The sequence below is a fragment of the Sinohyriopsis cumingii genome, unplaced genomic scaffold (assembly GCF_028554795.1).
Source record: "Sinohyriopsis cumingii isolate HCF-2022 unplaced genomic scaffold, ASM2855479v2 utg002156l, whole genome shotgun sequence".
Classification (NCBI taxonomy): domain Eukaryota; kingdom Metazoa; phylum Mollusca; class Bivalvia; order Unionida; family Unionidae; genus Sinohyriopsis; species Sinohyriopsis cumingii.
This window is the reverse complement of record NW_028316142.1, coordinates 865,360-883,415: the sequence shown is the minus strand read 5'-3', so window position 1 is coordinate 883,415 and position 18,056 is coordinate 865,360. Positions and strand designations below refer to the sequence as shown.

The following is an 18,056-nucleotide window of genomic DNA, read 5'->3' as shown; positions in this document are numbered from 1 at the left end:
TGTTCCAGCTCCTCTTTCCTGTTTTCAATGATCTGTCGTCTCTCGAGGATGCGAGCATGTTCCTTCTTGGCAGTAAGTTTGTAACTGTTGACGATCTGGGACTTCAACTCCTCTCGCTGAACCTAAAAGTAATTACATATAGGAAACCTGACAAAAGATAGAAACTCCTGGGTTAACTAGAGTCTTGGTTTCAATGTGTCAGAATACATCAAAACCAAAACATTTTATAACATGACAAGTAATCTGCAACACAATGTCTGCAACACAATGTCTATCATAAAATGGGGCAATTTTGTACAAAATTATTACTTCCAAAGCTCCAAATACAACTCAAAATTCTAGCACTGAAATTATGCCATTAATGGGGCTTTCATAACTTCTTTTATCTGAATTATACATTTACAGTGTACTTTAATATCATCTTGGTAAAGTAAAAAACATTTTTTTCAAGCAGAAGTAAATTCAGCAAGTACATAAAACAAACAAAAGTAACAGCAGCAATATATTTGAAAATTTAGACTAACTTTGTGTTCTTTTGGTTGTAGAATGGTGATGGCCTTGTGAAGTGCACTGGCCATGAAGGTCAGTTGATTGCGTATCTGCTCACTGGGCATGCTTTGGATATATGGACCCTCGGGAACTTCCTCCTTGTGTGCCACACCCAGGTCTGTGCCAAAACTGAGTGAGCTGTTACGATGGTCAATCCTTACCTAAAAATGTACAAATGACTTCATATTCAGCATTGAGCATGTTAAATCAGTCTAACATCTTTCTCACTTTATTCAGTTGTAAAAAACTTGTACAGATTGTCAAGTATAATACTTGGGTCTGAATGCATGTAAACCATGGCTAACTGTATGAAGATGAGATTTAAACCTTCCCTAGGAGATAATATGGAAAATTACCTGCAGTTCCAGCATCTTGGCTGCATTGACTATGATCCTTTCCAGTCGGAACTTAGTGGTGAAGGGAACCAGAGCAGCAAATCTGGAGAAATCTATGGTTTGATACACCTGGGAAACCTGCAGGAAAAAGCATTTAAGTCCTTAGGTTATCAAATATAGCATTATTGCAAAGCCTTTCAATGGCACTTTCTGCATTTAGGTCAGTTAATTCATGTTAAGTGTGGGAATAGGTAGAATTCAGTTACAAAACAGAACAGCTGCACAAAGTGTATTCCCTGTCTCTCCTCTCTACTATTAAACTTTAGTGCTATTTAAAAAGTCTAAAGCAAATGCTACAAGATGCAAACCATGCATAAACAGCCCAAACTATGCAAGTTTTTCCCCCACAGAACAAACACATCGTAAGATATTTGTATTCATTTAATGGTTATTTTGATACAGTCCTATGACACCTATGATCAATAAACTGGTACGGAGACAGGTTATCTTGACCAGATATTCAAAGCTGCAGCTGTTTCAATGCATGTATTGAAGCTCTCTAGGCACACATGTACAATAATGACAAAAGACAGGAATGCTACCATCTACCTTGCAAGTTCTTAAAAAGTTAACCAAAAGTCAAATCTGCTGAGTGGCACTATATGACTAACCTGTCTAAGAACCCTTGTGACAATAATATCTTCCAGTGCTGGAACATACTGGGCTAGATCATCATTCTGTGTGATGAACTCAATGGATGACTTGACACGTGAATGGAGTCGTAAGGGGTGAAATTCAACCTCCAGGTTGCGGTACAAGTTCTGAAGCTCAGGATGTACATGCTGCACTACTCCATACTTTGCCTTAAAAACAAAACATGGAAATGAAACTTAGCTTCCTTTGGTGCCACACAGTCAGTGCAGTTAAACATAAAACACTTGTATGATTGTAAACTAACTCTTAATCATTTAAGTAATGTACTTGCTGGATTAATTTAAAAAATGCTTGAAATTTGATGAAATGAAGTACCAATGGTAAAGCAATTAACAAGATGCATGAGTGGACCCTGAAACTACACGTGATTCACATCTGCCTAAACGCCACATACAAGTGCAATTGGCTGAGACACTTTGGTTGGAAGGTTGCCTTCTGCAGAAACTGTTTTCAATTATGTTGATTTGTTATCATGAAAACATTTTGTTGTTGTTGTTGTGGGGTTTAACGCCATTTTTCAGCACACAAAAGGCTATACATGGCGGCCAGTATTAATGGTGGAGGAAGAACCCAGGAAAACCTCAGAAAGAACCACCGACCCACGAGAAGCTACTGGCAAGCTTTCTCACATACCCACATTGGCTGAATCCGAGACTCGAACTGGCGCAGACAGAGGTGAGATGGCAGTGATCCGTAAAGGAGAGCGCTTTAGACCACTCGGGGCCCCCAAAACATTTTGTACCTTCAGTCAGATTTGATTTCACATCAGCATTGTGCAATATTTAAAGGTCTTTATGCTTTCTATCCAAGTTGGTCTAATTCTGCTGAACAATGTTTTTTGATAAATAGGTTCAATTTTTTATATTTTTTATATAGTAATGACAACCATATTTTGATGGTGTAATCTGTAAATAATAGAGGTCTTCAAGCTGGGATGTTTTAATGTCAAATTTGGTCTAAATTTATTCACTGGTTGCTCAGAAGACATTTAAAGTTTTGTCAACCATATTTAAAGAATGGTTGGTATCATTTGTTAACAATAAAACCCTTCATGCCAGGATATTTTCTGTCAAATTTGGTCAAATTATGTTGAGCAGTTTGGCAGAAGTCTTTTACAGGTTTTTCTTGGTATCATTTGCTGACTATAAAACCCTTCATGCCATGAAGTTTTTCGTCAAATTTGATCAAATCCTGTTTGAGCATTAACAAACTTATGCTGATGGACAGACAGATAACAGACAATAGATAAAAGACCATACCAGTCCTGACGAGTCCATCTCAGTAAGGCAGTTGATGTTTTCCCACAAGTTTTCAGTAAGGTGTTAAAAAAAATATCAATAATTGCAATGGGTAAAGCTGGAATACATAATCAAAAGTTTGATGCATCAACGATAAGCATTATGTTCAAATAAAAAGTTTGTCAAGTACACATAGACTTTATTTACCACTAGTACAGTTGCACAAACTCTAGTTCTAAACCATATGCAGCTCAAGGGCTTGTTGCTATCTCACAACTTTATATAATTCCTGGAAATTCTTTCCCATTTCACATGACAAAGGCAATATTTCCCTCCTCGAGACATACTCAAATTGGCACATGATGTCCAATAAACGTAACTGCGTCCTTTCCAGCTTTCATTCACATGAATCTGAATATTCCTTTTTATTCTTCTGTGTTGATTATTACCACTTTTCAAGAGGCTTATATTCCCTTTCATCTTAAACATGCATCGCTTTCTGGACGCCATTTTTAACAATTCTATAATCAACAATTTGATCATGCAGATGCTTCGCATGAACAAATAGGTGCAGTTTTAAGCATCAGAGGTGCTGCTGTGCAGTTAGTCTGGTTCCCTGACTAATTTCACACATTTTAAGATGAAACCCGGATCTAAATAAAACACAGCTGAACCAATTATCCAGATTTTTTGACAACGATCTATTTTCATAGTTTTTGCTAGGATGCCATGTGTATTTTAAGGGTTATTTTCTTAAGACTTTTAGCAAAATTGTAAAAGTTGGCAGGTCTGCCATACCATAAGCTCTTCTAGCCCATGTTATTGTTAAAAAAAAGAATAAACAACTTGTACAAAATCCATTCAATTTTTATGACCAAAATTTTCTGTGTAATTATGATATTGCTATATTGGGAAGAAAGTTATGATGGATGTGTTTATTGGACAAAACGACTATCAGACATGATATGGTCAGACATATTTCATGGCTTCACAAATCTTTGTGCAAATATACAAGTGGCTGAAGAAAATATCCTCCTAAGACACTACACACATATATATATCAGGGATCGTCCTGGGCTTCGCCAATGTCGCAAATTGCGATTTTTTTTCCTTATTGGCGACAAAGATATCCCATCTGGCGATTTTTTTGGCGACATACTTTTTGGTTATTTAATTTGTACATACAATCATGGATTTGGACTGGATAAATTAAAAGCGAGAACAAAAGGAAGCCACAAACTTGACTAAGCATTGCATTGGAATCAATCTGTTACACAAACGATCCTTTGTTCGTATTGACAAAGCCATCTTTACAGTGCATTGTTACGTCATAATCTGCTTATGCTGACATCTGGGCTGAGTACTGTATGCTGTGATACAGTCAATCATGCTACCGCACTATACCTACAACTGACCGACTTCTGAAGACGCGAATAGAACAGATACAATTAAATTGTATGGCTAATCCTTCTGTGTTTTTTTTTTTTTTTTTATACATATACCAATACAATAGTTTTGCTAAACCTTCATAGAAAACTTATAACCTTTGAAGTACCGACTGTGTATAAATACAAAGCAAATGGAAAAAAATCTCAATCACAATTATATCTGTCGCCAGTGCAGCATTTTACTCATTGATCTTTTCCTTTTGCCATCAATTCCGTGTTACGGCTGCAGAGACTTAAACTCCGCAACAAGAAATAGCAAAAAAAAAAAAACAACAAAAGTTTTGCATAATTAATAATAATTATTTATTTCTCAAAATACAGGAGTGAAAGAATCCCTAAATTGGGTGTGAATTTACGCTTATATATACGGTCCAATATTGCCAGGTGTTGACTCGTGTAAGTTTCATTCGTGGGAATGGAGATCCTATTTTTCTTGTCGAGAAAATTTATACAGCATTCAGTGATCATTCTTGGGATTTAGGAAGCAATTTGCTACAAGCTTTGTGAAGCTAGCCATAAAGTTGGGGGGGGGGGGGCTGCTGAGAGACTACTGGTGTCACCTGTCAGCACTGTAGACTGTGAACGTGGATTCAGTAAGATGAACTTCATAAAAACTGACATCAGAAATAAGCTCTGCATCTCATCTCTCGAGAATTTAATGAGAATCAACATGTACAGATGTGAAAAATTAGACTTTGAAACTGCATTCAACAAGTGGGCAACTCTAAAATCGCGACAGATCTTCATGTAACAGTTTGTAACATTTTGTTAATGCTTGTTGTAATTAAAGTATTAACTAATCCATCTTTTGTAATTTTCATTGCCTGTTACATTAATAGACTAAATTAACACTTGGAAAAATGTACACTACTTGTTTTGGCGACACTTTTTGAAAATTGGCGACAAAATATTGAGGTTGGCGATTTTTTTGGCGACAGCTTTTTAAAAGCCAGGACCATCCCTGTATATATTTTAGTAATCGGCCAATCAACAACTTCCAAATCACTACACTGTTTCATGTACTCCATGCACCCAAATTTAATCTACTATCTAAAAATGATTTCTTTGGATCTGCTTTAAATATAAACTCTCCAAATTCTTACATCAGCCAGTGCATGAGCAAATTTAAAACAAATTTGTTACATACAACATACACTGGTGCTGAAATATCACACCCAGGCACATGCATGCACATACATATACCTTTTTTCTTCTCATTTTTAGACTTTTATCAAGTGGACAGCAGAGGACTGACCAAACCCCATACCTTGATGCCCCAGACTACACATATCTTAAGCAAGAGAAGTAAAATTTTCCAGGTTTAGTGAAATCAATGAAAAACACTTCATGAAGTCAGTTCAGTTTCATATCCAATGTGTTTTTCATTAACATAAACACCTGTATTTCACAAGACTGACTGAAATTCACCTTCATTTCCTGTATCTGATTCATCATCAGATCTGTCAACAAAGTCCAGCATGCAACATCTTGATGGCATTTGGTTTTAACATCCTTGATGTCAAGCGAGTTAAAAATGTGATTTCAGGGAGGATTTATTAAATAACCATAACAGGCCAATTAACAATGAAAGGGAATGGTGTCATATTTTATTTGATACATTCGACACACACCACATGTTAACTGCTATGATAGCAATGGATAGAAATTTCCCCCATTCCAACAGTCTAGTGACAGCAGGGAGTTTAGCGATCCATTGTCAAAATCAGTCCTCTGGTTAATGGATTAGCATTAATTTCAAGCCCTGCCTTTCTGCATGTAGCAGTTATGATTTTTAGTCTCTATTTTAAAATAATCCACAATATCTTAAGACATGTGGCAAACAATATTTGGTCAAATTAAAGTGGTAAAGAAACTATATAGACCATATATTTGTTAGTTTCCTTTATAGGCACTTATGACCTCTCACAACAAAAAATCTGGAATAACTCCTTTCAATAAAACGTTTAATTCAGTATCGATAAACAACTTTACGTAGGAAAAATCCATATTGTAACACTGCAGGTATTATGAACTTAGGAATGAAGAGATTTTGTATATAATCATTACTTCCATATATGCCAAGCAGGGGCCAGGTTTCATGTGACAGACTACAAAAATGTATCATTAAAACAGAAGTTATTGTGAACAGTCTATGACAAAAAAAAGCCATATCTTTGAGTTCTTGGTGCCCATTCTGACCAAACCGGTTCAAAACAACACGTATCTTAAATCTGGCATAAACTAATCATATTAACTGAGACACTACATTTTTCAGTATGTACCTATCAACAGTTTTTTTATGGATTGTTGGGACAGCCAGCATACAGCAAGGGTTATATGAATTTCTATCTCTTTGGGTGTGATCATGTATGTATTTATATCACACCAACAATAGACTTACAATGTCCTTGATTAGTCCCTGTCTATTAGGTGGGGTCTGCAGCATTAGAAGAGTTGCTAATCGTTTCGTCTTCTCCACTGTGCTCTCCTCCATCTCCAAAAGGGCGTCAATTGCATTCCGTGAGGCTGGGATTGGAACAGCAAGTGTAGCACACAGCACACGAGATGCCATTCTGTGATAAACAACCTTATTCTTTAATTTCTTGCACATATATGTGAAACTAGGTGAAAAAAATTCAGAACTTCTACTTCTATAGTAATGGCTGCATGATTATTTTTTTACAAGCTGAGTACATGTCAAAGCATTTTCTGCATATCTTTAGATAATATCCATTGATTACTGATTAAAAATTTTGCTGCATAACTTCAATAATGAATTTACTGCTATCAATTGCTGCATAATGCAACCACACACAAATATTATAAAAGCTAACTCAAAGAAATGTTTTCACTTGGAAATATCTTAAAATATTGGTGAAGAGTTTAAACAAATGCTCATTATGTGATGGCAATAACCTCTGAAGTTCCTCAGGAGACAAGTTCTTTCTCTGTTCCTTGGAGAGATGGAACAGCCGATGCAGGGTGCTGGCATGGAAAAGAGGGTTTCCAGACTTCCAGAAAACTAGGCCCAGCTTCTGGTAATAGTTGGCCATCAGTGATGGACGAGGGGCTTTCTTGGATAGCTGGATCAGGCCATGTATGTCCTCCACTGCCTTGAATGCTTCCTGCAAATCACACATACAAGTTTCTTCTCACACTTACAGTTTTGAGAGTCCTAATTTTACATATAAAGTCCCAAGCTGATTTTCACTTATCAAGAGTCAGGTATTCTCCCACTAAAGTGGTCAAAGATAAAAAAAAGTAATCCTGTAAGTAAATTATATTTCTCCAAGAATACTTATAAATACAAAAAAACTCTTTTTGTCCATACATCACAGATTATCTCATTTGCCTCAACTAATCTGCCCAATTACATCCAATGTTTATAAATGCAACTTTGAGCAAAACCTACAATGCTTGCATTTGTGGGGAATGGAAGATGGATTGATAGTAATGTTATCAGGCATGCATTATCAGGGAAACAAGCTTAATAAAATTTACTTTCCGTGTCAAACATATTACCTGGTCACAGTAACATTCGAAGAACAGGTAATGGGAGGAGGAAATGCTTCAGCATCCAACCTCTAAACAATTCACATCACAGTACAATGACTATTCTAATGACTGGGTGACATTCCCAGCAAGATGGCAGCATGAATAAAGATTATGCATTTATATTCATGTGAGGGGGATTATTGTGCAATCTTAGAGTCATACCTGATCCCACGATAGTTAAAAGCATACCAATCTAATAAACCGCTTCAGCCAAGTGGCCAAATCTTGTGGGGATTTATCTCCCTTTCCTTATTTAACCATTAGGAAGAGCCTTTCAGAGTAAAACTGCACAAATTCCCCAAGAGTGCATGTACCAAGCTCTGTAGCTTCAGCTCTCTATAGCTCAATCAAGAAAGTTGTTAAGATATTTTTATTGCATACAAATGGATAACCCGATCTTTTATACACAAAACTGCTTGCATCAATTATATGCATGTGGTTCAGATACAAAGACATCACATGCAGTACACTCATCCCATAAGCTAAAGCTAGTGTCGTCATGAAGCATAGTTCAAGACCTGGGCTTAAATCTGGAGGAACTGAGCCCTGGGAAGACTCAGGCAAGGTTCTTTTTGGAAATAAGACAAGTAACCAGGATGTGGATATGTGGAAACTGGACAAGTTAGAAAGATCCTTGTTGTGACTATCATCTCTTCTACAACGTTTCCCATGATTGTTAAAGGGGCTAGCTTTTGTTGTCAAAGAAGGTAAAAATGAACTTGCCCTGAATGCATCACTTCCCTTGTATGCCTTCAAAGTGGTGGGTGGCTATTTCTTGAGATGCTCTCCACAAATAAAGCACAGAACTTCTCCACTATTTTGACATTATCAGAATCACCTTCCCTTGAATGCTCTCAATCCAAGTACACAAGGCTTGGAGAAGGACCTTTATTTCCAGGATTTATGTGAACAGCCTTCTCTTGCACCATCTGCTTGTCAATGACCATTGCAAAGTCAGGTAGCAAGTGTACTCAGAAACAAGATAAACTGATCTGCTTGTCAATAACCATTGCAAAGTCAGGTAGCAAGTGTACTCAGACACATGATAAACTGATCTGCTTGTCAATGACCATTGCAAAGTCAGGTAGCAAGTGTACTCAGACACATGATAAACTGATCTGTTTGTCAATGACCATTGCAAAGTCAGGTAGCAAGTGTACTCAGACACATGATAAACTGGTGCTTGTCCATACTAACTTCGGATTGCAGGGTTTCTAAAGGTATTGCTCCCTCCTGCCACTCAATGTCTTGCCCCCAAAGCAGTAAGTGCTGATTTAAGTTGAGAATATAATCTGGTGATCTGTGTCAGTAAAGCCATCTGCAAAGAGCATATGAAAGGCACCAAGGCACAGCAGGTCCACTCCTGCTTTGAGAAGCCAGGAGTTGAAGAATCAACTTCACTAAAACGAACATACTTATGGGCAGTGTTTCTAATATACAAATAATACAGACAATGCATGCAAGAGGAAGATGATTCATGCTGATATGTGTTAGAAACTCTATACTTTAAAGAACCAAATGGTGAAAAGAACCAAGGTCTAAATTTGCGATAAACCTTATATAAACTGCAGCCATGGTAAAGAAAGTTGTCAAGGTCATGAACTAAAACCAAATTTGCTATCATCAAGTTACATCACCTTTTTCACAGTTCAATTCAGCCCCAAACAAAAGGGAGATAGTGCACGTTGATGCATGGTGCAGACCTGCCAATCCTGACGAGTCCATCTCAGTAAGGCAGTTTAATTCTTTACTTAAGTTTGAACAGTTTTCGGTAAGGTGTAACAAAATATCATAAAGTGCTATTGTAAAGCTAGAAAATGTACTTCAAAGTTTGGTATTCGACATATGCAGCGCTTGTAAACAATATATTCAACTGAAATGTTCCTATAGTACTTGTAGACCTTATTTACCACTAGTACAGTTGCACAAACTTCAGTTCCAAGCCCTATGCAGCTCAACAGCATGTTGCTATCTTTCAACCTTAAGTAATTTCTTACAATTTTTATTTCAATTTCACATGTCTACAACAATCACATCTCCTGCCATGAGAAATCCTCACATTGGCATGACAAATCAGTGATTCCTGCCTTTTTCCCCTCAAGAATCTTAAAAATCCTTATTATTCTTCTGTGTTGCCTATTAAAACTGTTGAGAGGACTCATTTTCCATTTCATCTTCAACATGCATCGCTTGCTGGACGCCATTTAAAAAAAATTATATAGAAGGTTGATGCATGCAAACGCTTTGCATACAAAATTATGTGCAGTTTAGAGCATCTGAGATACTTCTGTAAAGTTAGTCTGGTTCCCTGACTAGTTCCACTAATTCTAATATGAAACCCTGATCGAAATCAAACATGGATGAACCAATTATCCTGAGTTTTCAGCAACAATCATTTTTCTGTAGTTTTTGCTTTTATTCCATAAGTACGTATTTTAAGGGTCTTTTTCCTAAGACTTGCAGCAAAATTTTAAGGGTTGGCAGGTCTGCATGGTGGGGTTCATGACAGCATCTTTTATTCAAGATCTAGGTTGCAAAAAGTCATCAGGCTGTTTGCCTGCATGTGTGAATGGGGTGTAAAATTTTGCAGTCAACTGACTCATGGAAATGAAAGCCCTTGAAATACCAGGGTAATAAATGATGCCCAGTAATTCCAGCAAGCTTTACCAATTCCAGTGAAATCCTGCAGGACAGTGTTCATCATCTTTATTAATGCTGACTAAGTCCATGAACTTGTACGAGTACTTGTATATGGTACTTACTGCAGGAGGAGAACATTCAGACAAAGACGTGTGTGTGTGTGATTTGGATTTTTAAAAATTTTCAGTCATATCGCTATGATGTCTGCAGTGTGGCAGTTTATAGTGATGTCTAGCACTAAGGCATCATGCCGCAGACATGTAGCATGTCCCATCCAGTCACATTATCCTGACACCAGGCAGACCAGTCCTAACACTAACTTCTTAATGTTGAGCGCCTAGCAAGGCAGCTGTTAGTACCATTTTTGTAAGTCTTTGGTATGATTTGACCGGGCTTCAAACCCGCAACCTCCTGCATTTGGGGCAGACATTCTGACTAATAGGCCACTAGAGTGGGTACAAGAGCAGAGGCAAAATTCTAAATATCTCTTCCACTGCTTTCCTAAGACTGAATGACATACTTTTCATAGACTGGACTGTTCAAGAAACAGTCATCCCCCTTGTCAACAAGAAGGCTGTTCTCCTGCTGCACACTCTGCATGTCCTGGGATATAACTTCCCTCATGGTAGAGATGATGCAGTGTCACCATGCATAATACTGGCATTACCTGTTGGGCATGTTGCAGCCAGCTGTGTCATGCCCTGCAACGAGCATGGTCCAGCTGGGAAGTATGATTCTGGGGTATTTGATCATGCTGGGCCAGACAGACATCATAGATATGGTATGTCTGCATTGATGCCTGGCTGGCAAGTGTGGTTTAATGGACATATCCCATCATTGCTGCTGGAACTGTCAAATGACGCAAGGTTTGCCAGTCTGAAAAGATCAAGTCATGCTCACCAAAACCGTACAACTGGCTTGAAAGTTGGTCAGCAGCCAGATGGCATACAGAAAATGTTATATAATTTGTGGGCCCAGCTGGAGGGCAAAGTCTGAATGTAATCCCGCATTCCTGTTTTTGATGGTACTAAATCACTGCATGTGTGTGGGGTGGGGACTAAAATTGGGTAGAAACCAGTCCACATTTCCTGCAAACTCCTCATCAATGACCTTTAAGATGGAGCTTCTTGTATTATGTGTATCATTTGAGATTCCAGTAGACATGGTGTCAAACTATTTGTTGGCCTTCTGGCCCGAAAGAATATGCTGCATGGGTATGACAATGTACATTGTGCCGGCAAGGCATTTTCATGAAGATTTGATATTGCTAGCATTTCTTGCACTTGCTTAACATCTCTGAAATGATGGATGAATTGAAAGAAATGCATAATAGTTTAAACCTCACAAGTGCAATTTAAATAACTGGTGTTGGTATCACATGGATTATAATTACCAATATATATATATATATATTCACAGTAAAAGACACAAATACTGCATACAACTGGTATTTGAACCTTTTGACTTACTACACCCCTGAAAATAAAATTTGGATGGTCTTACATTAAAAGAAATTGCAACAAATATTCTCATAGATACTGTCAAAAGAGTTAAAGTTAAAACTGGCAAAGGGAGTTATTCTGTGTGAGTTACTTCACTTAGTTTATATGATCTAGACAGAAAGAATTTTTTTCTTCATCTTTCTGGGATGGCTGGATCTGAAAATAGCTGAGGCTGATGAAGGATCTTTGATGTATATGACATTGTGATGTGCACTATCCTTTTCTTTAAAATATCTCGGCTGGACAAGTTTATTAAAATTCAGCTTGTCCCAGGGAGTGCAAGACTTGAAAATTGAACATAACCACCAAGATTTAAACGTGTCCCAGAATATAAAATCAAGGAAGTTACAGAAACAAAAAATGAGGTCAAATAAGATATGGGATTATTTTCTTGTTACTTTTTACAAATTGCAAATAAATAGCTCATTTTCAATTTTACTTCACAATTTAAAACTTTTGACAACTAGTAATCAAAAAATGATATATCTAACAGTAATAGTAAGAAATATTTGAGTAAATAAAACTGAATGGTTACAGGAGAAAAGAATGCACTGATGGAGTACACATTAGAAAACCTAGATATTTAAAATGTTTGATGTTTGTTAATTTTGAAATGTACATAAATATGCTTGTACATTATAATTTGTTACTAGTAAATAACTAAATCAATGTAATGGGAGTATGTGAGTCAGATAACTGGCTCCCTAAAGGATCTTGAAATGAAAGTTACTAACAACTGTGCTTTTGAAGAAGTCAAAATAGCTCATCATTAGTGACAAATGCTCTTTTTTCCAAACACAATTTGAAATCCGACATACATTAAAACATAAATTTTCATTGAAATCAGAAAATCAGTCAGGCAGCTTCATTGACCATTTTAGAACTTGAAAGTTGGTGAATCCTTTATACTTACAAATATTACATTATACAGATAGAAATTTATTGAAATATTCCTTACCTGTCAATATTCTGTTTAGATTGTAAGCATTCACATGATCATATATGTACAATAAAATATGTGAAACTGACCTTGACACTCACTACAACATGGAAGAACAGACTTTGACAGTGCATACATGCCAACCCCTGGCGAGGAAAAAGTGTAATCCAAGTGGACAAAAAGAGCAATCCAAGAAGAAAAAAAGTAATGCATATACAGTAGTCCCCCTCTTGAACGGCCCCCCTGACCAGCGGCCACCCGCTCCTTATGGCCAGAATCCGTTGGCACCGACGAGTTTGTGTTCAAAAGTACCCCTCGCGAAAGGCCACCCGGCTAACATGACCAGCATTTTAGTGCAATAATATAAAATTTACCCCTCACAAGCGGCTGCATTTTATTTGAATACATATCCAGAGCCAGTATTTTATTCATAGCGTGTGTTAAGTAATCCGATTTCTGTTTCCCCGATGTCAGGTTTTCGTTACTGAAAGAAGTGTTGAGTAAAGTACATTTACCGCTAAGGTTAATATTATATCATTTACGCCTCACGAGAAGCCAAATATATTCCATAAAAACCGAGAAAGACTCAACTTTTAATCCATACAAAAGGGTACATACATGTAATCCAATTAGCCTTACTGCTGTGTTATCATAAGATGTCTGGTTTAGTCACTGATAATTGTTAAAATTACAATTATTGAACAGTAGTAACAGCTGAGAAGTGGCAGTATCGATGTACAATACCCAAGTCAGCAGGAAAATGGTTTGGTAGCCTTTATGGCTTCCCTTAGTAAGATGTTGAGCTTGTTCACTTTGATAATCAGTGGCTATTACTACTGACAATAATTGTCAAAATTACGAATCCTAACGGCCGCGAGGTCAAATCTGCGTGATGTTAATGGTACATATCGAAGCCGTTCTGGCTTCTTTAACTTAGTGTAAAATAATGTATAAAAACAATAGGGTACCAGACTGCGACTAACGAATCACGTGACAAGATCACTTCCTTTAAAAACACACGGCAATTTGTTTAGATGCATACAAAATTGTTTTATCAGTATTGTAGCTGGCAACATGAATAACTTACTGCAAAAAGATCAACATGTCATCGAGGAAAATAAAAATTCTCACTTTAGAGGAGAACGTGAAAGTAATTCAACTGACCCGGGGGGAGCTCGTCGAGGATGCTTGCAGAAAACTAATGTCGGGAAGACTCAGATAAACAAATATCGTGAAAGATAATGAAACAATTCTGCAGAAGTGGGAAGGTGAAATGGACGGAGAAAGGAAGATTGTTTGAGCCAGGAGACGTTTGTATCCTGATTTTAATGACAAGAAAAAGCAACAATTTTGTCAGTTGAATTGGGATATGACTTTACCGCAAGTAACAGATTGTTGCACAGATTTCAAGTCTGACACAATATCAAGTGTTCTATCCTTAGTGGAGAATCAGCTGATGTTAATAATGAAGTTGTCGTAGATTGGAACAAAAGACTAAACGATATATGCAGGGGATATGACAGCAAGGATATTTTTTAATGTGACGAGACGGGCTTGGTTTTTTAGACTGTTACCAACAAAGTGACAGATGATGTGAACTGTAACATAATTATAAAGACAGTTGTAAAACTATATCAATGGTTATTCATAGCATTCTTTTGAAAATGGTGACACGGTTTGTTTTACATTTATTTCACATCATGCATGTGATTTTTAATTAAAATATTAAATATTTAAAATTAAATGTACTTGTGACTTTCTTCATATGTATTTACTATTCGCAATTGTCATCCCCCTCTAGAAAGGCCACCCGCATTATAAGGCCACTTCCCTGCTGCATTAGGGGTGGCCTTATAAGAGAGGGACTACTGTATAGCATGATACAAACTGAATAAGCATATGTGAAAATTTACTTTTTTTTACCCCTATTTTCTTTTTTTAACATCAATTACTGCTTCAAGTTTTTATATGTAGCACTTTTAGATTTAAAAAGCAACACTCTCATGTTGCATTTCAAAACACTTTGTACCAGCTGAGACCATGAATGTTTTGCACACCAGTAGAGCACTAAGTACTATATTACTGAGCTTGGGTCTGAATTCAGTTTTGTCTTTGTTAACAGTACAGAACAATCTCTCACTGCCAGCATTCAAATGGTAAAGAACCAATATTCCTTTCACAACCTGACAGAGAGGAGGAAATTTATATCTTCCAGTTACTGGGTCATTTAACTGGGAAATAAGATGGAAAAAACTATGTCAGCATTAAGTACATTGTCAAGTAGAATGTCAACTTGATACTTCAGGCATTCTCCTTCTAATTTATAGGCAGCCTTTTGTGCAGCAAGGTGCATCATATGACAGAGACCACCTGTATGTACTCTGACAAGACATTTTTCAAAATACAGAGTGCAACTCCTTTATAAATTCCAGTTATCACTGATGCATTATCAGCTGAAAACCCCATACAGTTCTGCCAATTTATATTGTGTTTATTCAAAACATTATCACGCAAATCAAAAATGTTTTCTATAGTGAATTTACTGTTAATTCTGATAATGAAATAAGAGCACTCTGACTTTTCATTGTCAAAGTCTTACACAGACCGAGTACAACTTTTTGTCATCAGAACTACTACAATGGAAATGATTCCCTTGCCCTTGGCTTTTGTATCTCCTTATCTTTATCCCCTTTAAATTCAAGTGATGACAGCATTCTCTCTTCTAGACATACTCAAATCAACACATGATGTACAATGAATTTAATCATTGCCCTTACAGTTTTTCACAAAAGAATTCTCAATGCCTTTTTATTCTTCTATGATGAAGATTTAAAACTTTTTAAGAGGCTTATGTCCCGTTCATTTTGAAATATTTTCTGTTTAAAGCATCTGATGTAATTCTGTACATTTAGTTAGGTTCCTTGACCAACTCAGATGATTCTAATATGAAACCCAGATCTGAATTAAACCCAGATAAGCCAGTATCTGAATCTTACTGCAACAATCTAACTTCCATACTATTTGCTATTATTCTGCAAGTCTGTATTTTAATGATCATTTCCATAAACTTACGGTCAAATAAAAAAGATTGGCAGGTCTGCATCTGAATATAAAGCCCCATATGAAATGTGGTGTTAAATTATGAACTCAATTAAACACTACTGAGCAGAAATGAAACTGATGATAAAACACAATGTAAAGGATGGATACAAATACAGCTGATGCTTGATATGTGACAAAGATGCCTACCTAAGGTTATGGCGTAAATCAAAAGTATGTATGTGATTTTGATTTTTAACCTAGCTTTAACAATTTTCAGTCATATCACTACAATGTCTGCAGAGTGGCAGTTTATAGTGATGTCTAGCACTGGGGCATCATGCCGCAGACATGCAGCATGATGTCCCACCCAGTCACATTATCCTGACACCAGGCAGACCAGTCCTAACACTAACCTCATAATGCTGAGGACCAATCGAAAGTAAATTTTCCCATAGAAATCTCGACAGTGTTCCGTCTGTGGTGGTGTTGTAATGTTAACGTACCTGCCAGAGTTCCATGTTGATGGCACTATCCAGCTGAACAAGACGAGTCTCCAGATGCATGGCCTGGGAGGCAGGATTGTTCAGATTAATGGCTGTCTGCTGGTGCTGATGCTTGTGTACATGACTAAGGTGAGTTCGCAGCTAGGAAACAAAAAAACACAACAGTAATCAACAACAAAGTAATCATTGGAAGGATTAAGCAATATATTCTCACTTAACCAATTCATTTTATTTGAAAATAACTTCAGACATTAAATTTAAATTTCACTTTTTTCGGGAAAAAAAAGAAGTTTTAGTAGCCCAATAAAACTGCTTTCCCTGTTTATGGATGTTGCAAGCAGTACCCAATCTGATTTGTCCCCAACAAGTTTCAAACATCTGAATAGCTGCTGCTTTTTGTGAAAATAAACTAGCCACACACAACTACAAATTGTGAAGACCTGCACTGAGATGTCGTGGATAGGAATCATTAATGAATGTTCTTCAAAATTAACTGTGTCTATATGACAACTGCTTTCATCTGACAATGGTAATTGCGACAGTTTGTGAAGATCAAAATCAGACTACTGAATCACATTATGGGTTTGTTCATGGAACCTGACAGACTTTATGAAAAACAAGTAATGGGTTCTTTCTTTTCTCTTTGGCCAATTAACAATCCTAGTTTTGACCTTTCTAGAAAAAGACTGAGCCAATTTTGATTTCACTTGGTAGGAATGCTTCTTAGGACACACCCTCTCACTGGACCCACTGTATAGAGCATGTCCCAATGAACAACACTACTAAGTTTGATTAAAAATTGCTTGGCCCTTATGCAGAAGGAAGTGGATAGGTTTTATATGATTTCTATAGAAGCCACACCTCTGCTATGCAATTCTGAGGATGCAATTTTGATAAAGTATGTATTTGAAACATTCCTACAAGGTTGGAATGAAATTGGCTAAGCTATTTTGGAAAAGATGGAATTGTGCTTTCAACCAGTTGTAATAGGAGGCACTCTACTGATTGGTGACATGCCCAACATAATTTTAATAGAGCACAGACTTACCAAAAAAATTCCCAACATGTCTAGTCAAGATTGGTTATGTTCAAAAGATGTTTTTGGTTTGGTTTTTATGACATCAACAAGTTTGAATGAGCATATCCTAAGAAAAATTCTTATCAAGTTTGATCAAATTTGGTGCAGATATTTCAGATTAGAGTAAAATAAGCCATCCATTGGATAATTTTTGTAGACCACGTCCAGATATAAACATTCCTATTAAGTTTTACTGAAATTGACTAACCTGTTCTGGAGATGTCAAATATAGGTTTTCCACCAGGCTGTTCAAAATGCCACACCGCTGCTAGGGAAGCCACCTTGTAGAGGTTTGATTGAGCATGTTGTAACAAACACTTCTACCAAGTTTGATTAGAACTGGCTAAGCTGTTCTGGTCAAGTTGGAAATGCAAGTTACACATGGTTGCTTTTACTGGTCATATCATTGTTCTGGAAGCCACTCCAGAATTTTTTTTGATAGGCATGTAATAAGAAACATTTCTACCAAGTTTGATCAAAACTGGCTCAGCAGTTTTGGAGAACAAATAATA

General features: G+C 36.8%; 1 protein-coding gene across 1 annotated transcript in view; it reads right to left on the bottom strand.

Annotated features, from left to right (window-relative positions):
- Positions 1-5: 5 nt before the first annotated feature.
- LOC149770989 (eukaryotic translation initiation factor 3 subunit A-like) overlaps positions 6-18,056 on the bottom strand; it is a gene marked incomplete at its 3' end in the record, with an annotated part of 34,761 nt that continues 16,710 nt past the window's right edge. The window contains exons 6-12 of the mRNA XM_089948923.1: positions 16,467-16,607; positions 7,201-7,409; positions 6,686-6,857; positions 1,556-1,747; positions 906-1,022; positions 525-710; positions 6-122 (exon numbers count right to left, since the gene is read on the bottom strand). Of these exons, the coding sequence (XP_089805049.1) occupies positions 6-122; positions 525-710; positions 906-1,022; positions 1,556-1,747; positions 6,686-6,857; positions 7,201-7,409; positions 16,467-16,607 (1,134 nt within the window). The remainder of the gene's footprint in view (positions 123-524; positions 711-905; positions 1,023-1,555; positions 1,748-6,685; positions 6,858-7,200; positions 7,410-16,466; positions 16,608-18,056) is intronic.